This window comes from Polypterus senegalus, chromosome 1, assembly GCF_016835505.1.
Source record: "Polypterus senegalus isolate Bchr_013 chromosome 1, ASM1683550v1, whole genome shotgun sequence".
NCBI classification, from domain to species: domain Eukaryota; kingdom Metazoa; phylum Chordata; class Cladistia; order Polypteriformes; family Polypteridae; genus Polypterus; species Polypterus senegalus.
The window spans coordinates 253,334,145-253,356,802 of record NC_053154.1 but is presented as its reverse complement, the minus strand read 5'-3'; the positions used below and the strand labels follow the sequence as shown (position 1 = coordinate 253,356,802).

Here is a 22,658-nt window from a genome sequence, read left to right as displayed (position 1 = left end):
ATCTGTTTTTCTGTGTTAACCTCATATTTTTTCATACTTCTTCTCAAACCAAGGGGGTGCGAGGGTAAAATGAATCGGGAAGCGCTGATCAATGTAATCGGTGTACCAAAAAATCATGCATTGACAGAAGTTCCCCTTTGCTTGTATTTGTATTGCAAAGTGTGATTAAATGCGTGATTTTTTTAACGTGTTATGGAGCACATGCATCGAAGCTTCTCAGCTGTGCTTGTGCTAAGAAAAGGAAACATTTTAAAAATAACGCAACATGATTGTCAATGTAACCTTTTGTAAGTAGTGCCTGGAGGATTCAGTGTGGAGAAACTGTAGAGACAGCGTGTGTATTAACTTGTGGATTTTTCTGTGAGTATTTGGTGGAAGCATCACAAAGTCGCTTCTGTAACACTGCGTTATAGTGATGGGTCGTTCTTGAACAATTCCTTCATTTTGAACGAATCTTTAATATGACTCGGGAAGAACGAGTCGTCTCATGGGAGTGATTCTTTCAGTCGTGCATGCGCATTTGCACAACTTTCTATAGTTTCTGTATTGGAATTAATTCACCTGTTTCGAGTCTTTGGGTTTGTCAAGTCATTCGTTCATCACGTGACAGCCCCATAAGCTTAACCAACTCAGTCTGAGCCAGAAACAGAATTGCTTAGTTCATCGCTCGAGTCTTCGGGTTTGAGTCGTTCGATCATTACGTGACAGCCCCATCCCCATAAGCTTAACCTATGCAGTCTGAGCCGGAAAGAGAATTGAACGAATTGACTCGAAAAAAGAATTGTTCATTTTGCTGAACGAGACTCAAAGGTCCGAGATGGTAAAATGATCCGAACTTCCCATCACTACTGCGTTAGCTGCGGAGCTCAGCTCAGAGCAAAATGAGGTGAATGGGAGGGGAGATGATAACGTGACTCCCCCACCCGCCTTAACTGTCAATCACCCACAAACACAGTCTCTTGGAATTTGCATAAGCACAGCCCTTCACATGCAATTTTAACTTAGTTACAAAGTGATCAAAACTCTCGTTTATATCCTGTGTCCTCTCATTAAACTTGTATCCCGCATTACCCGTGGGCATGACATACGCCAGCGGCAGCCTGTCTATGAACTTAAATTTAAACTTTAGGTTTACACCGTGCTTTGTTTCTGAAGTAGCAGCACTCCTGAATATGGTTGTATATGTCACTCGCTCGCTTCTTATTGTTTCACTGCCTTCTCAATTATATAATGCATGTTTTCTTCAGTGCTTTTTGGAGCTCTTCCTGGTTTTCTACGCACTGCGTTGACAGTCAGTTCACGTGATTACGTGGGAGGCTTTCGAGCTCAACTCCATTACAGTAAATGGAGAAAAATAGCTTCCAGTTATGACCATTACGTGTAGAATTTCGAAAAGAAACCTGCCCAACATTTGTAAGGAAGCTATAAGGAATGAGCCTGCCAAATTTCAGCCTTCTACCGACACGGGAACTTGGAGAATTAGTGATGAGTCAGTGACTGAGTCAGTCAGTGAAGGCTTCGCCTTTTATTAGCATAGCCTAGCAAAATACCCGCGCTTCGCAGCGGAGAAGTAGTGTGTTAAAGAAGCTATGAAAAAGAAAAGGAAACATTTTAAAAATAACGTAACATGATTGTCAATGTAATTGTTTTGTCACTGTTATGAGTGTTGCTGTCATATATATATAACAAAATACCCGCGCTTCGCAGCAGCGAAGAACTGCATTAAAATTTTTATTAAGAAGAAAATTAAACCTTTTTAAACTGAGGGAAAATATGCCAATAATTATTAAAGGATCTCTTTGTATACCATGTTGTCAGTTCCGCCCTCCAGTTGTAACATGACCAAACTGTGCGCTGAGCTTACTCTTGAGCACGCAACGTACAGTTGGCCATGTGAACAATAATCTTGTTTCAAATCTCACAGCTTGGATTACTGCTGTCATAATCGGTTTGAGTTTCATGGTTTGTTTCAATTACGACAGTATTTGCAGGATTTGTTGTGTTGAAGTCACATTCGGCATCTGTCAAGTGTTGTAAACACACAACCGGTTTCATCGATAAAATCACATCCAGCTTTTGGGAGTTTAAACATTCATAAACATCCAAGTGTCCACTACTGAAATCGTCACCTGTCAATCTAAGATATTTAAGAGGCATTGGCGGTTGTTGAAAGGTGTAAAATATTTGGCTATTTCGGTACACTTGAAAGTGACAACCAAACAATTCAGCGGCAGCCATCAACTCACATGCAGAACCATAGGTGAAGGGCTTAAGCATTTCACTCTTCTAGTGCTCCTGTGTAGTATAATTATCTCCTGTACCATCATCAGTCCACACCTTGAACCTGTCCCGGTCATTCAATACATAAGACACAATGTTCCTCAAGAGTTTTTGATCGATGGTGATTACCTTGATAGACATGTTAATGGGGGTACGGTTGGAATGATAAAGGAAATGGGTACCTGAACAATGTAAAGTTAGTCTAAAATACCTATACAATAATTATAATTGTAATAAACAAACAATAAAACAGCGGAGAAGCCGTGGATTAAACAAAAAGGCTGTAGTTATCAGTAGGGAGACGTGAATCCCGTGGCGAAGCAAGGAAGGGAATGTAGAGACTGGAGCGACGGACGGTCTTATACAGGCAGGCATCCAACAACGTGGGAGGCGTTGGGATGGGGGACCCAACGCCACCTCACACGTTGACCGAGCTGCAGGCTATGGACGTATATATGTACGTAAGTAGGATTCAGTTAGCGTTGGGAACCAGTGTACCAAATTTCTTGAAGATGGGCCTAAAAGTAACAAAGACTGTTGAAAAGTTCAATATGGCGACCGACAGTGGCATCATACCACCGAAATAAGTACATACATTGGTTTCGGTTAGCTCTGGGAAGCCACCTACCAAATTTCGTGAAGATGGGGCCGTAAATAAGAAAGTTCAATATGGCGGACATTGTTGACCGTTACGCGTAGAATTTCGAAATGAAACTTGCTTAACTTTTGTAAGTAAGCTGTAAGGAATGGGCCTCCCAAATTTCAGCCTTCTACCTACACGGGAAGTTGGAGAATTAATGACGTTTGGAAAGTTCAATATGGCGGCCGACAGTGGCATCATACCATTGAAATAAGTACATCGGTTTCGGTTAGCGCAGGGAAGCTGCCTACTAAATTTCGTGACGATGTGGCCATAAATAAGAAAGTTCAACATGGCGGACGTTGTCGACCGTTATGACTGTTACGTGTAGAATTTCAAAATGAATTTTGTAAGTAAGCTGTAAGGAATAAGCCTGCCAAATTTCAGCTTTCTACCTACATGGGAAGCTGGAGAATTAGTGATGAGTGAGTGAGTGAGTGAGGGCTTTGCCTTTTATTAGTATAGATTATACAGTACACACATACATTTGGTTTGCATCTGTAACAGACAGTGTACATTTACAGGACTTATAAAAGTTACTGTTTTTTTTTTTTTTTCACTTTTATTCTCTCAGTCACAATCACGATACATACTACCGCACTAGGGATCTGTTAGTTTTGCTGTTAGTTCTTATTTGAAACTGGGAATAACTGTAGATGTGAGTGGTGTTTTGAGGCAATGGAACTGGACATTCTCTAATCTGGATAGATAAAAGCTGACACACAAACGCTGGTGAATCTGCCTTCTTCGTATCTCACCGTCACTTGATTTATTTTTTTTTTTTTATTCAGTGTTACTAAGTGTTCCTGCTCACGCTGAATTAGTATGCACCTTATGGTCTATGATGTCAAAAAAAAAACACAGAGACATAGGTATATATGATATTTGGAATTATTCATTTTATGACCTGTATAGTAAATTTCGGAAAACATTGCGGCACGGATGCAACATTATTCATATTATTCACATTCATTCACATAACATCTTGTGCTTGTAATCAGGGTAGAGCTGTTGACTCTCCGCATTGAGAGGAGCCAAATGAGGTGGTTCAGGCATCTGATACAGATGCCTCTTGGACGCCTCTCTGTGAAGGTTTTACGGGCATGACCAGCTGGGAGGACACCCCAGGGAAGACGCAGGGCTGGTTGGAAGGACTATATCTCCTAGATGGCCTGGGAATGCCTTGGGAAGCCACAGTAAGAGTTGGCAAATGTGGCTGGGGAAAAGGACGTATGGGTCTCACTACTGAAGACTGTTGCCCCCGCAACCTGTCTTTGGATAAATGTTGGAAAATGAATGAATGATCTGTGTTTGACAAATAAACCAAATAATTATAGCAAAAAAAATTGTTTTCAGCTGTTCATTATATTTTATTCATTATATTTTATACCTTAGGTCTAACCATACCAAAACTTTAGAAAAAGAAAAAAAAAAAAAAAAAAAAAGTTTTAATGAGATTTAAACTGCTAAAGCCCAATTTATACTTTGTTTTCATTTCTACATACAAAATTTGTAAACCACAATGACATACAAAAAAAAAAACCACTCATTAAAAAAAAAAACTGCAAATGTAACTACTCACATGATTCCATACTGATACAAAGAAAACAGAATTCATCAAGATTGATCTATTTTTCTTTACTATAAAAACTTGCAGCTGTAAGTTTACATAGAGTGCCCTCCATAATGCTTGGTACAAACATTTTTCCTTGATTTACCCCTCTGCTCCACAGTTTAAAATTATAAATCAGACAATTCAGACGTAATAAAAGTACATATTGCATGTTTTTATTTAAGGGTATTTGCATACAATTTGGTCACGATATGTAGAAATGACAACACTATTTATAAGATTGATAAGGACAGCTTAGTATGAAAAGAGACTGTGCTGACTTTTATATCATTATTTAACAAACTTCACACCTCATGTTATGCATTGCACTTCAGTGCGTTTTTGTGTTTGCACTTTTTATAGAAAGCATATTTTTCCTGCTATTCCTGCTAAGCTATAATTTTCTTTAGGGTCATTCTTTGATGCAATGGTTTGAACTGAAAAGTTTGTGCTATATTTTTCAGGGTTTTTGGTTGAAATATTTAATGACTTAGCTTCTCTGTGTTTCACAAACTAAGGGTACTTCAAAGTGAACCACCATTAAACTGAAAAAGTACAACAAATGCAATAGGCAGGCATAAGACAAACTAACTGCATCACTTTGATTTAGTTTTCACCTATTTTCTTTCAGGTAGTTTTCTAGTATAGTATGTAGTTTTAATTTCAGTGTGTTTTTGTTTTTTCACACAGCTTTTAGTTTCATTTTTATTTTGTTTAACAAAATGTTTTTTAGACATTTTAGTCTACTTTTATTAACAATAATAATTTTATTCCATCAAAACTGATCACCTAGCTCTACATATTTTGATGATGTATCTAGTGTAGGGTCTTCTATTTATTGCCTGTCGTTCATGTTAAACTAATGGCACTAGTCTGTAAGAGAAGTGCATGAACTTACTGAATTATTTACTCATTACAATAAATCTAAATTAATTCTAGAGAAAAAGCGACCTGTAGCATAAGAACGGAAAATAATCAACACCTCCTTGTGCTGTATCTTAAACAGTGGTGAGGTTAATCCTTGGAATACACAGTATTCATAATTAGGGCATTAGACATGCAATGTACAGCATATTACAGAAATATTTCAAAGTTCTGGTCAACCTATCACTGTCCACAAGCACTGTATAGAAGCATATAGTTTGATGTGTTATTTATGGCAATGTGTGGAGAATAAATGAAGAAAAGATTAAATTGTTAAGTGCACTTTTCACAATTCTTTAAGGCATGACAAAAATTAAAACTCCCCCAATGGCTGGCTGATTAACAAAGTGTATAATTAAAGTTTAATTAGAAAGAATAATCATTGTATCAAAATATTAACATTCAAATTAATAAGAACACTTAATGCTTTGTTTTCCGGATATTTATGTCATCCTTTTATATCTAGATCAATATATCTAGCTACTTAGCCAACAATTCCAAATACAAATATAAAAAATGAGACAATTTTCTTTTCAAATACTTCTTTCATCATGTACAAAATTTCACACAACGTGCTTTCTAACGTATTCTGTTAATTAAAAATAATAGCTCATATTGTGTCATTTTTTGTCTCACCATGGAGTAGATAAAAATGTAACATTACCAACCTTAAGTGTACTGACTTCAGACATATTAGAATGAGATACCAGTTCATCACAAAGCACAATCACAAAAACACCTACAACAATTCATACTGGGCTATTTCATATTAATTAATCTAAGTTGTGCATGTTTTGGATGTTGAAGGAAAGTGAATTCCCAGAGAAAATTTAACTAAACACAGTGAACATGTTACTGTCAAACTGTGAATAAACCAGGACTTGATTTCAAAGGGGTGCAAGATCCCACTGTGACACCCATTCATCGAATTTACTTGAAATCATATAGTGTGTTGTGCAGTCTTCTGCCATGCAGAAAATCAGGGATGCACACATACTCAAACATAAACAAATAATACTGCATAAATGATCTAAAATCTGAACAAACAAATATAATAGAGCACATTGCTGAATTAAAGAAAATTACACATTTTATCATTTGAGATACAAATATCTAAACAAAAAGTTTTAAGAAGAAGAGGCAGAAACAGAGTTTAATCTAATAAACAATAACAGAATAAGTAACTAAGTCTTGCTATGTTATTGTTAAACGTTTATTTTAAATACTTGAAATACATACCTTTCTACCATCACTGGCATGGCAATTCACATTTAATGGTGTAAGAAGGGCCATCATCTTTTCTTCATTCCCACTCCTATAACACAATATAAAGTAGTATCAATAAATACAATGAATCTCTTATAAATTTGAGAAGAAAATAGGAACTTTATATTTTGTATGTTTATATCATATTGGTATAGTTATATTTTACTTCTAAACACCTGAAACAACGCAAACTAAAGTACTAACTTCCTACACTTAGTATGTTTAATGTTCTTATTTATGCTTGTAATTACAATATTCTCACATTATCATAAACTGTATACTTAAGAGTCAAAACTGATTAAATATGTCTCCAACAAACTGAAATGACACTTTTCTTATCACTTAAAATTATAAAAACCTCTTTATTTATAAAATGACACTTTGACACAGAACAAAATGGCTACTGACTATGACTGGAAAATTGAACTAACAATAGGGTTAATCAAAAAATGAGTCAAAAAAAAAAGTCAACTGTACAATTTTCTTTTTTTGAAGTTTTTTTTTTAAGCTGTACAGTCAGATCTACGGATCCACGAGTTCCACAGAACATGGGAGACATAGCAGTACAGTACTGTACAGTATACAGGTTTACCTTTACATTGTTTTTAGGTAATGTATTAATGTATTAAGCTGAGTTTGCAACAAAATTAAAGTACTTTGGGGGCATACTGTATTTAGGGTTTAAACTATAAAAATAGGCATTTAATAGCCATTTTTTAACCACATCAAAAAGTCGCAATTTTCCACAATTCGCGGGTGCTCTAGGAACGTAACCCCCGTGAATTTTGCGGGTGTACTGTATACACAAATATACAAGAAAAGGAGGTGCGGGTTATCATTTGCTTTGTTCTCTGCACACTGGATTTAGGATAATTTACAAACAATTAAATTATTTTTTGCTCTTTAAGACACATCTGACTTTTAGACGCACCTAGGTTTAGAGGAGGAAAACTAGAAAAAAAAATATTCTGAACCAAATGGTGTACCAATACATTTAATAAAATATAGCAGAATTATATTTCAACCATGTAAAGTCAACAGCGGCATTAAGAACCATCATCACTGTCATTAACAAATGAGGAGAGACTTTAAGGTTAAAGCACTCTTCTAGTTTTCTGAAAACCCCAAGAATTCCTCATCGCTAGTGTCAGAATTTATGAACCTCAGTTGCTCACAATCACTTTGCAGAAGCACGTACCTATCAAGCGGGATAATCTGTCCAAAGCCAACAGAGAACAAAACACGTTTGGACCAATGCTCCCTGAAGTTAAATTGCCAGTCTAGTCCCATCTCTATCGCTCAGCTGGTGCAGCATCGGCTGGTGTCCGATCAGCCGATGCCAGTTCCTCACTCTCTTGCTCGATCACCTGATCACTCTCAACAATATCAGTTTCTGAAAAATCAGAGTCCAACTCAGCAATAATGCACAAAACATCGTCTGCCGAATATTTTGTTTTCTGCACTCACTTCGCTCCCTCGTGAGAAGTCGATGCCATCTTGCTTTTGTTTACATTTCGTAACTCATGCACAAGCAAGGATTAGATACCGAGTCAATGAGTCTAACAATCCTCCAAGCAAAGAGAGAATGCCTGTAACGTAACGGTGAGTTTTGTCACCATTAACAGCTGATTGTCGCCCTCTACCCCTGGATGTCGACCTCTGTCAGGTAATACACGTCACGGTCTGTGACGCAATATTCGCTCCATAAGACGCAAGGACACATTTCCACCCTTCTTTTGGGGGGAATAAAAAGTGCATCTTATGGAGCGAAAAAATACAGTAACTTTTAAGAAGCAAAATACATGAATGCTGAAAATATGCCAACATACAAGAGGTTATTAGTTGCTTTTTGGGAAAAAAGAAAAAAGGAATATGCCCCTTTATTGAACATATAGTAATGATGTTCATACCTATAATAAATACAAAAAAATGTTTATTACCTTGCACTTTCAAGTAGTTCATCCTTCTTGTATTCACCTACAACAGAATTAGGATAGTTGTAAATAATGAAAGGACTTATGCCCTTTAACTCATTAGTTTAAAATTAAGAGGGACAAAACCAGATTAAAAAAAAGTTAAAAAAAGATGACATCTTAAGGAAAACAATCTACAAAAAATGTAAAGTATAGATATTTTCATAGCATACTGCTTTAACATTCAACTTCCTGGAAGCATCTTTTCCTTAAATTACAAAAAATAAATAGGTCCTTAATAACACAATGCTCTTAACACTTCCCAATTTCCCAATCTCTGATGATCAGAACTCAATGCTCCAGCTTAGTCAGACTACTTTATATGAGGGAATACTGATTTACTTTTTAAGAATGCTTATTCCTTTATTCAGCATTTGACTAATAAAGTACAGTAATGCCCCTGGAATCTGAATGCCCAAGAACTCGAACGAAAAATATGAGCAAATTTTGCCATGGAAGCTGAATGCTGCTTTTGAATCCGACCACCCAGCACGTTATTCGTTTGTGTTTGTGTATACATTTCCCCAGCGCTCGGGCCACCCATACGCTTTGTCATTCAGTTCGTTGTTGGAAGCTGTAGTGAAAGCATCTTGTGTGATTTTCACTGCTAATTTTATGATTTTGTGCCTGTTTTGTGTTATTTTTTTTTTAATTTTTATTTATTAATTTTATTACAATCAATACATAGCAATCAAGTTTTTACAAAAAAAAGAATTATGTTAAGAACAGATCGATCCCCACCCTTGAGAGAGAGAGCAAGCCAAACGGTGTAAAATTTAAGGCTTGTAAAAATACCTAAATTAATAAATTCTCTGTGCTTTATAAACTTATTTTAAAATATTACTGATTAGATCCTGCCATGTTTTGAAAAAAGTCTGTACAGATCCTCTAACTGAGTATTTGATTTTTCCAATTTTAAATAATATAACACATCAGTTTCCCACTGACTTAAAGAGGAGAGTTTGGGTTCTTCCAGTTTATCAGAATAAGTCTGCGTGCCAACAGTGTAGTGAATGCAATCACAATTTGTTTGTCCTTCTCCACTTTAAGACCCTCTGGAAGAACCCCAAACACAGCTGTTAATGGGTTGGGAGGGATTGTGAGTCCAAGGCTGTCTGAGAGGTAATTAAAATTTTTGTCCAGAATAATGTTAATTTGGTGCAGGCCCAGAACATGTGACCTAGTGAGGCTGGGGCTTGGTTGCAACGTTCGCAGGTTGGATCATGCCCTGGAAACATTTTGGAGAGTTTTAGTCGAGACAGATGTGCTCGATATATAATTTTGAGTTGTATAATTGTATGCTTTGCATATGGAGCTTGAGTGAATTCTCTGCATTGCTACTTTCCACTCCTTTTCTGATATATTAATTGAGAGGTCATTTTCCCAGTGTCCTCTTGGATCTTTGAAAGGAAGGGATTGTAAAATGATTTTATATATTGTAGAGATGGAGTCTAATCCTCAAAATTGAGCAATATTTCTTCCAGCGTGGATGAGGGTGCAAGATGAGGAAAATCTGGAAGGTTCTGTTTAACAAAGTTCCTGATTTGAAGATAGTGAAAGAAATTTGTAGCTGGAATGTTAAATTTGGAATGTAATTGTTCATAGGATGCAAAGGCGTTGTCTATATAAAGATCTCTAAGCAAGTTAATTCCAAATTTTTCCAGATATTAAAACTGCATATGTTTGTGAAGGTTGAAAGAGGTGGTTCTTTTGCAGGGTGCCACAGAAAGAAGCTTCTCCGTCTTAAAATGCTTTCTACATTGGTTCCAGATTCTAAGTGAGTGGAGCACAATTGGGTTATTAGTGTATTGCCGATAACGTGTGTTTATTGGAGCGCAGAGCAGAGAATACAAAGAAGTACTGCAGGATTTTACTTCTATTGCGGTCCATGCCTGTGTATGTTCTTCTATTTGTGTCCAGGTTCTTATCGACTGTATATTTGCCGCCCAGTAATAAAACTGGAAGTTAGGTAGAGCCATGCCGCCTTCTGCCTTTTGTCTTTGTAGGGTCGCTCTTTTGATGCGTGGATGTTTAGAATTCCAAATAAATGAGGTTATTGTTGAATCTAATTGCTTAAAGAACGATTTATTAATGTATATTGGTATGTTTTGAAATAAAAAAAGGAGCTTAGGAAGAATATTCATCTTAACAGTGTTAATTCTTCCAGCTAGTGTGAGATGAAGGGTTGACCATCTATGCAAGTCTTGTTTAATTTTTTCCATGCAGGCGACGAAATTTTGTTGATAGAGAACTTTATGTTTACTTGTGATGTTTACCCCTAGATATTTAAACTGTTCTGCAATGATAAAAGGTAGGGTGTCTAATCTAATATTATATGCTTGAGAATTCACCGGAAAGAGTACACTTTTATTCAGATTAATTCTGAGACCAGAGAGCTTTTGAAATTCTGTGAGTGCTGCTAAGACTGCAGGCACAGAATTTTCTGGGTCCGATATATACAGTACCATGTCATCTGCATATAATGAGATTTTCTGTTCCAGTCCTTCTCTGCTAATCCCCTTTATCTGATCAGTATTTCGACAATGTATTGCCAGTGGTTCAATGGCAATTGCAAACAGCAGTGGTGACAAAGGGCATCCTTGTCTTGTGCCACGTTCTAGTTTAAAGTAGTCTGAGCAAATGTTATTGATGCAAACTGAAGCTTCTGGGTTAGTATACAGTAATTTAATCCATGCACAAATGTTCGGGCCAAACCCAAACTTCTCCAAAATAGTAAAAAGGTATTTCCATTCAATCATGTCGAATGCTTTTTCTGCATCCAATGATAATGTTATTTCTGGGGTGTTTGATTTAGTTGGTGAGTATATTACATTAAACAGGCGTCGAAGATTTGAAGATAAGTGTCGGCCCCTAATAAATCCAGTTTGGTTTTGTGATATTACTGAGGGGAGCACTTTCTCCATCCTTCTAGCTATGATTTTATTTTTTTTTATATAATAACAACTTAGTGGTATTAGCCATGGGTCCTAAAAAGTGTAGTGAGGAAAATAAGAGTAAGAGGAAAGCTGTAAGAGCTACAATTGAAGTTAAGAAAGATCTTATCACTAAGCATGAAAGTGGCACATGTGTGGCTGATCTCTCTACTATGTTCGGGATGCCTAAATCGACTGTTTGTATGATTTTGAAAAATAAAGAAGCTATCAAAGCAGCTGATGTGGCGAAAGGTGTTACGACACTGACCTCTAGGGGACTGAAAAGTATGGAAAATATGGAAAACCTCCTATTAGTTTGAATTAATAAAAAACAGCTGGCTGGTGATGTGATTTCTGAGGTGATAATTTGTAAGAAAGCCAAGGTCCTCTACGATGATTTAATGAAAGGCATGCCCGATACTATTGCTCAAAAGGAGGAGTTTAAAGCCAGTAGGGGGTGGTTCGAGAACTTTAAGAAAAGGACTGGGATCCATAGTATTGTTATGCACGGAAATGCTGCCAGTTCTAATTCGGAAGCAGCAGAAAAGTTTGTAAAGGAGTTTAAGGAGTCTGTGAAACGCAGTTACCTGATGTTATCATGGAAGGTGACTCGCCTTCCAAGTAATAATCTCTCTCCTCCAGATTCCACATGCACCATCATCATTCCTTTTTAAGGTAAATACAGGTTTTTATATTTTTAATTTTATTAGCTTACATTTTTATTAAAATATTATTATTATTTGTTAATATTTTACCTTAAAATCCAGTGTATTTACTGTTAAAATCATTTTGAAAATTTGAGTTTGTGGGACCCAGGAACAGATTAATCCAGTTTCTATTATTTCAAAGGGGAAAAACGGAGTTCTGGCTCAGATTAAGTTCGGATTCCAAGGTATCACTGTAATACAAAAACTTATACCAATTGCATAATAAAAGCTAACACTGCCACTGCTTAAGAGATGGCACTCTGTGTGGATGGACAAACTGGGTCGGAATGAGGTGGTGTGTCACAACATCCACAGTCCACCCAGTCTCGGTTTGACACAGAGCTTGCAGAGTGTCACCTCTGAAAAGGGGAATAATCAAGGAGTGGGTCGACCAGATATTGGCGGATGTGATCATCGACCCTTCCAACTTACTGTAGGCTAGCCCTGCAGTGCTTGTTCTAAAGGCCAATGGGACGTACCAATTATATGTAGACTATAGGGAGCTGAACAAAAAGACCTTAGATGATGCATACCCCATGGCCCTCGTAAATTATATCTTGGGAGTCTTTGCCTGGGGCTGCAGTGTTCAGCTCCCTAGATTTGAAGTCCGGGTATTGGCAGGTGAGGATGGGGAGCATTGAGAAGACCACCGTTATCACACCGGAGGGGTTGTTCCAGTTTTGGATGATGTCATTTGGACTTAAAAACGTTAGGGCATCATTCCAATGACTGATGGTGCAGGTCATCCGGGGACTCATTAGGAAGATCTGCTTTGTGTATATAGATTACATCATTGTTTTTTTCTCATCTGTCCAACATCTCAAGGACCTCAGTTCAACCTTCCAGAGACTAGACAAGGCTCACCTTTCTCTCAACACCAAGAAGTGTAGATTCTACAAGACCATCTGACCTTCCTCAGTCATGTCGTGTAGGCAGATGGGGTCCGGGTGGACCTGAAAAAAATGAAGCCCATCTTGAACTACCCAGAGCCCTAGGAGGTTTAAAGTCTCCAGTGCTTCCTGGGGATTGCTGGGTGGCTCCACAAATTTGTCCATGGGTTTGCTGACATCACTGCCCTGTTGTTCCAGCTGCTGAGGAAGGGATCTCCCTGGGAGTGATCACCTGCATGCCAGGATTCCTTCGAGAGACTCAAGATGGCACTTACATTACCACCAGTCCTGGAACAGCGTGATCCATCCTTCATCTTTCAGGTCCACACTGATATGAGCGACCTCGGGCTTGGCACCATCCTCTCACAAATAGGTGAAGGGGAGGAGAGGGTGGTGGTCTACGCCTCAGTCACTAAAGGGTACCAAGTAGAATTATTCCACCACAGAGAAGGAAAGCCTCTCTGTCGTGTGGCCGTGGAGAAGTGGTGCCACTATCTAGAGGGGACATCATTTGAAATCTATACTGACCATCGGGCTTTGACCTGGGCATTCAATTTCCCTAAGATCACATCTGGGCTAGCCAGTTGGGTACTATGCCTCCAACAGTTTACATTCAAGGTGTGCTATCTAAAGGGCTGTGCAAATGTTGTGCCTGATGCTCTATCACGGGTGCATGAGCCTGCACTGGTGGTATGTGCATAATCGGTCTCTAACCCTTGGCCTGGTCTTCCTTTGAACATGCATGCAGGACATTGTTCAATCTCAAGCTGCTATTACTGTATGTCAGAGACTGAGAGAAGGCATAGGAAGGAGGCCTGATCGCATATATTATAGGGAACTTCAAGGGGCTGTGTACCAACAAAAGATCAGGGTTACCATTATCAGTTGGTAGTGCCCAAGACACATGTACCCAAGTTCCCACAATATTACCATGACAGCCCGATCAGTGGTCACCTTGAACGCACAAAGACACTGTTCGAAATCCAGGAGGTGGCATGGAGGACGACAATACAAAAAGACATCTGGCCCCATGTCCAGACTTGTACCACCTTTCAGAAATGCAAAACCCCATTTGGTCTTTCCTCTGGACAGCCAGTAACCATCTTTACCCCAGGGGAGAGCCTAGGCATGGACCTAATGGAGCCATTTGCTACCAGTGAGGACCAGAAGACTTACCTGATGGTGGTTGTGGACTATTTTACCTGATGGGTGGAGCTATTCCCCATGGCTAATGCCATAGCCAAGAAGATATGCTCCACCCTGAAGGACGAGATATTGACCCGATGTGGGGTGCCAAAGAACATCATCATAGACTGGGGCCCGCAATTTATCGGCTATGGGGCTGAAGAGTTTTGGAGATAATGGGTTCACCTGGAGATGACAGCATACCACCCCCAATCTAATCGCACTGAGTGGGTGAACCGGACCCTGAAGACAATGATTGTATCCTTCATCGGAGAACACAATCAGGATTAGACTAAGTGACTGCCTGAGCTCCAATTTGCATTGAACACGGCAGTGCATGAGGTTACAGGTGAGACCCCTGGATCGTTAGCGTTAGGCAGACAACTTAAGGGCCTTCTGGAAACAATACTCAATCACAATCCACCTAAACCAGACACCTTGATTCACAATCATCTACAAACTATACAGCAAATTACACAAAGGATGAAGGAGAGGAGGTTATAGCCCAGCAGAGACATAAGCCTGTACAATTGTCGGTTTGGGAGAAAGTCCGGATCACGCCTTATCCCCTCTCCAAAGCCTCTGACAAATTCACAACAAAACTGGCTCCAAAATGGTTTGGCCTGGCTGAGATAATACAAAAAAAGGTCCTGTAACCTATTTGGTAAAGTGAGGATTGCCAGGGACCAAAAAGGAAGACACCTACAACATCTCTAACCTTAAAGCTTTGTTCGGACGTACACCATGGCCTGGGGGTGGGGATTGTAGTGGAGCTAATGGGGAGTGAAAACTTCAATTCCCAGCAGTCCCTGCAATGGCTCTGACTGGTCATCTGCTGAGGGTGCAGGGGCTGATGGGGACAAGAAGGCCGGTGCGAGATTTAAAAGGAGGCCCGTTCTACAGAGGAGAAAGGTAAGTCTTTTATGTTTTGTGTCTTGAGTTGCCTGTCTCTATGCCTTTCCATTTGCTACCTGTAAATTTTTGTTTGTCCTGGATCATCTCCCATTTTGGGTGTATGGACTGTCTGGTGTCTTCCTGCTGCCTGAGGACTGTATGAGGATTTATTGTCGACCTGCAAAGAAAGGAGCGCTCCTGATTCCAGTCACACGTCATCAACTCATCAGGAAATACCGGTAGGACTGACCTTTACATTCACATACATCGTGCTGACCTCTGGATTATGTACCTCCATTATTTCATTACATCAGTTGCCATTTTTCTGGACTTCATCGCATGAGGTTTTTGTTAGTTGTTTGTTACTGTTGAATTTGTGTTTATTATATATCGCCATAAAGGGAACCGGGGTGGGATCGTTTTAGTTTGTGTAGTCATATTTTGTTCATTATTGTTCAATACAGTCTTCAATTTCTCTTTTATTACCGGTTGCTTTATTGTCTCTGTGAGGGAGTGGGAGTGTGTGTGTGTGTGTGTGTGTGTGTGTGTGTGAGTCGGGCCAAGGCTGGATGCATTCCTGGGATCCCCACCGGAAAAATACATAAGTAACAGTCAAAGTCGATGTGAAACTTCTGAGTTTTTTATGTCCGCTACACAGCTATGGGGATGAAAAAGCAGACCTATGTCCAGAAATCCATTATATTATGAACAGAAAGAGGTGGTTTTCTATTTTGGTTTTAACACAACAAAAAAAACCTTACATCCAAAGTTGCTGAAACAGGCACTAGCATTCACAATGTTAATAAAATACAGTATATGGAGCTTCAAAATCTGTTGTTGTTCATAGCCGACACTCTTCTACAACAAAAAGGCAGACAGAGTTTTCATATGTGTATGCTCTACTAACAGATATGGTAAATTCTGATATAACAAATGAATCTCCCAAATCACCCAAACAGGTTAAGGGGCTAATGCCTTAACCAATGACTATTACTATTGTTGTCATTATTAATACTATTGTAATTAGCAATACTAGTATAAAATATCCTTATTATTATAATAAATACTGCTATTATTGTATTTGCTTAATATGCCATATTATAAGGTCATTCTCTACTGAAAAGCGAGTAGAAACTAGATAAGCTTAGAAAGGATGGAATTATCCAGAGTTTTTATTTTTTAACTTATGTATTTTGGAACACTTTGGTTTTTACACACTATTACATGTGGGACATGTTAGAAGACACAGACACTGCTTTTCTGAAATAGCTGAGAGGTTTAAAGGATAGATTAAACATGTTACGCATTTCACCTCAATCTGTTCTCCATTTTGATTACGTCCCATGAAGCTTAACTGGCTACACAGTTTTGACTAAATAAATTTAGCTCTGGAGGTGGTGGTTCTTAAATGTATGTAGATGGGCTGTCACACCAACTACTGTATATACTTGAAATATTCCCTAAATAAACACAAAAGTGGGTTTAAATTCGTATGCAGCATTGAAGTCCACGTTGAGATTTAATGTGCTTTTTCCACAGTAAATTACTAAACTTTCATACACAAATTAAATAAGCTAAAAACTATTCAGCTTTCAAATACTGTAATAAGTGCTTTCGGCTGAGGTTACTTCCTTTACTCTCACTACAAACAATAGCTTGTTAATTATAAATTCAGTATCTTGGTGTGCATGTTAGCTGTAGATGGAAAGACCAAACTAGTTTCTAGTCTGCTGGAAAACTTTATTTTTAATATGACAGTAATTGTAAATTTTATGTTTCTTATTAAGCTCTGTCATTGTCAAGAAAAGATGATGAATGTGTTCATTGAAACATTAAGGCATCATTCACATGTATACATTTACTTGGGCTTATTCTGCAATGATGCAACACAGGTACTGTAATGCACAACACACCAGTAAAATCAATTATATTCTATTGTCCTCATATAGATCACTGTGGAGGGGAACTTTTTTTAAAATGTTATATGCTGTATATTTTCATATATAGAGACAAGAAAAAAAAGCATTATTAACATCTGTTGTGCTTTTTTGGACAGAATAATGTTAAACCAAGGTAGCACGCTCTTACCATTGCTTAGCAATTGCTCTTTCCCTGTTGCCTCCTTCCTACATGAGATTAAGCACACACATGGTCAAAGTGCTGCGGAGGAATGTACTTAACACTAGAATCCCTGAAGCCCACGAAAAAATTTGTAATCCCGGGCCACCTTAAAGGTGCAGAGGCAAGAACTACTGTCTTATAACCCAAAGGTTCCGGATTTGAGGCCAGGTGCTCAGCGTTTTGAGTAATAAGCTGCTATTACTACAATTTAATAAAAACATACATTTTACTTGATTCTGTAACACCCAGTGTAAATTTTGGCTACTTGTAAAAATTAGCTTTTTTTTTTTTATTATTCAGTTTTATTCTGTCAGTGACATTCATGTGGTACAATGAAGTTGCCTATCCCACTCCGTGTTGATGGCATTTATCTCCATTTTTTGACAACAAAGACACCCATGCAAAACATGTGAAAAATGAAAGATTTGCTATGATCTCGGAGATCTGGCAATGTTTTGTTTAGAACTGTGTTTTGAGTTACAACTCAAGGCAGAGACTTTGAGTCTGTGGTCATAAAGCTTATGGAGCAGTTTCTGGACAAAGGCAGAACCGTAACAACAGATAGTTTCTTCACAGCGCTTCTGCTGGCTAATAGACCTGCACCAAAACACAACTCTGCTTGGCATCATAAGTAAAATGGGACTTCCACCTGCAGCTAAACTCACTTCAATACGTGAGCAAGATTGAACAGAAAAAAAAATGTTCAACTGACAACTCATGTTCAAATGGCATAGCGTTTTCAAATAGTGATGTTTTCATATGTGAATGTGTGTGCGTGTGAGAGAGGCAGAGACAGATCGATCTCATTCAAATCGATACTGGAATATAAAATAAACACTTTAGCAAAGATATAATGAAACAACTGTGCTTTTATTCAAAAATAAAACTGAATAACAAAAAATTCAAGTGACAAGAATGTATGTTTTTATTATATTATAGTAATACGGCTCACTACTCAAAACATGGAGCACCCAAACTCGAACCCAGTACCCTTGGGTTATAAGGCAGCAGATCTTACCCCTGCACCATTCAAGAATACGTATCAATTTCCTGTTAATTGACATTTGAGCTTGGGTTTTTAACTCACTGACTGCAAGATGTAAATCATCCATCCATTATCCAACCCGCTATATCCTAACTACAGGGTCACGGGGGTCTAATGGAGTCAATCCCAGCCAACACAGGGCGCAAGGCAGGAAACAAACCCTAGGCAGGGCGCCAGCCCACAGCAGGGCACGCACGCACACACACACACCAAGCACAGACAAGGGACAATTTAGAATCACCAATGCACATAACCTGCATGTCTTTGGATTGTGAGAGGAAACCGGAGTACCCAGAGGAAACCCACGCAGACACGGGGAGAAATGAAAACTCCATGCAGGGAGGACCCGGGAAGTAAATTCGTGTCTCCTAACTGCGAGGCAGCTAGGCAACTGTGCCACTGTGCCGCCCACATATAAATCAAATGGTTTTTTTTTTTCCTTAGGTTATATTCTTGAATAAAAGCACACGTTTATTTGATATTTGGACTAAAATGTCTTCATATATTATAAACTTCATGTCATTATTATCACGATATGGAAAAAGTTTCTGCTTTAGGTATACATTCAGTATTTCTTGCCTCACATTTCATGCCATCCTGCACTTAAACAAATCATTGCAGACATGGAACACACATGAAATGTAAGTATTCCAAATAACGATATATTTACCCTATACAACTCCAGGCACCTCACTTCCAGATAAAGAGACTTGAGCTCTGAGAATTTTGCGACGGACTCAGCTCCGTCAGTGGGGGGATGGGATAGCAGGCTGCTTGTGCTGATTGACACATTTACAAAACAAAAGACACTGACGGAGAGGCGCAAAAGAGTTTAAGGTGGCCTGGGATTACGAGTTTTTTCGTAGACTTCAGGGATTCTACTGTTAAGCTGGCTATAGAAATGAGTACCACCAGCAGGAATGATGGGTGAAGTGAGTGATTTCAGCTTGAACCATTGAGCTCAGAGATACCAGGCTCTCCAGAGAGGAATGAGAGAGAAGCATAGGTGGTTAAAGGGAAAGTGGCAAGGGTGCTGTAATGTGGCTGGGAGAGAATGGATAGTGAATGAGTGACTACGCATTTTTTCGTAGATTTCAGGGATTCTAATTAATATTGTTTCTGGTTCTGTATCTTGTTCTCCTACCACTCTACTTCTGACAGATTTCTCTACTCTCTCCCTTCGCTACCAGCACAGCATCTCATTGACCACAATAGCAGTCAAAAGTTATTAAAGTATCTATCTATCTATAATAGATTCCAATAGTAAGAATCTCGAGCTTGTCACTTTCTCGGTTTGGAAGTCCTCTTTTTACAACCTTGCTTTATTAGAACTGTCAGCTGCAAAGATCAATGGGGTACCTTAACCTATAATCAATAAATGGGAAAACACTATCTCCATGATCCATGGCTGACAATGAAACCGTGATTTTGAAATTGACACATTGGGTACCAGTGGGGCTTCTTAAAATCCATACATAATGTCTTTTTTTCCTTTTTTATTTGCCATACTATTTGTTTCTGACTTCAATAAAAAATTCATTAGAAAATAAATTGGAAAAACGGGCATCATACTAACAGAACAATCACAACAAATGTCACATGTCTCAACACAATATCTGCATGTGACAGGAAATTAAAAAAAAAAAAAAAATGTTACAGGAAATTATTCCAGTATTTCTTTTCTCTCTGTATATGCACAAGAGTGAATCAGGTATATGAGTTCATCGGCGATTATAATTGAGGAATAATTAACAATAACTTCTTACCAGTGAGTACTGCTTTAGCGGATGGCTCTGCCAGATCTAATGCAGTTCTTCCATCTGTATTGCGAATTGTTGGATCTGCACCATGTTGTAAAAGAACTACAAAATAAACAACAACATTTCATTTAAATACTTTTTATAAATGGTCTTGTATTTTGGGAGAAGCACCAGTCAATCATTTAATATGAAAGATCAGCAAGAAGATGGCAACTTTTCATTCTTATTACATGGTCAGCAGGTTGTTTTATTGTTAATATTTTAACATATAATTGATCAATCTGTGCAAAGACCATACTTAAATGTCATCCTATTAAGCAAAAACAAGTTAATAAAATGTGTCATTTGGGAGATTTGTTCAGCCTGATGAAAAACCAAAAATGAAAAACATATAATGCCAACCCTGCAGCAAGTATTAGCAATGTTGCAAAGAAACATTTGACAAGGAGTATGTGATAGACATTTCTTTCTTTATTTTATTTTTTTTTTAAATTGTGCCACTGCCTGAAATGAACAATGATGTTTCACTTCTTAAAATAATGAACTTAATACAATGCCAAAAATGTTGTTCAAAGAAACGTTATTCACACAAAACTTGAAAATGAGGGTGTACTCAATCTGGCCATTCGTTTCGTGCTTGAGCATATTTGTCCGCATGTAATCCCACAAAGTCTAGTTCGTTTGACTAGTGTGATCGCTACATGCTGGGCCAACTGTACCATGCCCTGGCCCACTGGGAAAAGGCAGGCCTGAGCATGGTTCAGTAGCATTTGGGAACAGTGTGATTGCTGAACGTCCCGGAGTACAAAAAAACAGACATGACGTCAATGATGCAACAAGTAAGATAGTGCAATTCTCATTTCATTTGATACCATTTCAGTTAAAAACTGGTTTTTATTCTCACTTTAAACATGAACGTGAATTGTAGTTGGCAAGAAAACCTGCAAAGTAATTCCTTAACATTATTTGTTTCAGTACAAATCTTCACGTACATGCAAGCATGATTAACAGCAAAATGTTTGGCTGCACACTCAGTAAATCAGTAAGAGAATGGAGCATTATACTGCCCTACACGCCTCCAAAAAAAACCACAAAATAAGTAAAATCATTTTGACATACATGCTGTTACTCCATGTTTGGATCTTGTTTTGGCTTTACACTGTCTCATGGTGATGATGAAAGTGTGCCCGGGCTTGGAACGTTAATCGCAGTGTAAGTGCCGGCCAGCAGGGGAGTAGAGAGCGGGACAATCATGCTTGGGCATGGTACGGAACAAATGTGCCTAGTGTGAGTACACCCTGGGAGAAGCAGATTTAGATGAATGTAATTGTGTACAAAAAAAGTCACAAAAATAATTAAATATTTGGATCAGAAACTAAAAAACATATACAGACAGTTTTCTTTAAACATTTTATGTTACTTCTTTTAATAATGCTTGTATGATTTATATATATATATATATATATATATACACACACACACACACACGCACGCACACACACCCCCAAGCACACACTAGGGACAATTTAGGATCGCCAATGCACCTAACCTGCATGTCTTTTAAGCTGGTATTACAAACAAATCCAAACTCAAATGTAGAACTCTCTAGGCTTCACTGTAAAACGGAGAGAAGTAGTGTAGATGCTTACTCTGCAAGTATCTCAGCCATGCCTTAGTCAGCAGCAATAAGGCCTGCAAGAGTACCTAGAGCTGAACATGTGTGTTTAGGGGGTTTAGGAAACCCTCATGTCTGTAGAGAAAAGGTCAGCAGGTAATTGAGACCAAACAGAATGCTAGCCAAATTTCCTGTGGCTCTTACTTTCCACACCAGCAAGAGAACAGGAAAACAACCATTGATAGTCTAGTAACCTTCAGGACACATCTGCTTGTGAACAAACCATCACATAGCTCAGGAAAAAAAAAAAAACAAACAACTCTAGTCTGACAAGCAGATATACCAACAATTGAAATGTTCAGTTTTAGTTAATTTTTGAGAGAAACATGAGTAAAATAATGTCTGGTTTAAAGGGGTCACCTAAACAAAAAAAATCATTGTTCTTGGACTTCAGTTACCAAGCTGGTGTACAATCTGCACTTCTTCTCTTAAGCACACTGATTGGCAAATACACTGAGCTGATAGTTTATTAGGAACAAGCAAGTGGTGGCAATGTCCTGGTACACATTAAGGCCCCTAATCTACTAAAGGCAAGGCATGGCTGAACATCACTGCTAACAAAATTAATTCCTATGCAACTACAGCTTACCAACAATCATACAGAAACATCAAGCATGATAATGCACAATGTCACAAGGCACGTATTATCACTGAATAGTCCTAGGAACATGACAGTAAGTTCACATTACCTCAGTGGTTTGCACAGTCTCTGAATCTCAACTCTATCAAGTGATGGAGTTGAAAAGGCTATTT

At 38.3% G+C, this 22,658-nt stretch overlaps 1 protein-coding gene across 3 annotated transcripts in view; it reads right to left on the bottom strand.

Moving 5' to 3' along the window:
- LOC120540867 (poly [ADP-ribose] polymerase tankyrase-2) overlaps positions 1–22,658 on the bottom strand; it is a 92,932-nt gene that overhangs the window by 56,489 nt on the left and 13,785 nt on the right. For all 3 annotated transcript variants that reach the window (XM_039771993.1, XM_039772012.1, XM_039772002.1), the window contains exons 3-5: positions 20,237–20,332; positions 8,663–8,699; positions 6,696–6,771 (exon numbers count right to left, since the gene is read on the bottom strand). In XM_039771993.1, coding sequence (XP_039627927.1) covers positions 6,696–6,771; positions 8,663–8,699; positions 20,237–20,332 — 209 coding nt within the window. The remainder of the gene's footprint in view (positions 1–6,695; positions 6,772–8,662; positions 8,700–20,236; positions 20,333–22,658) is intronic.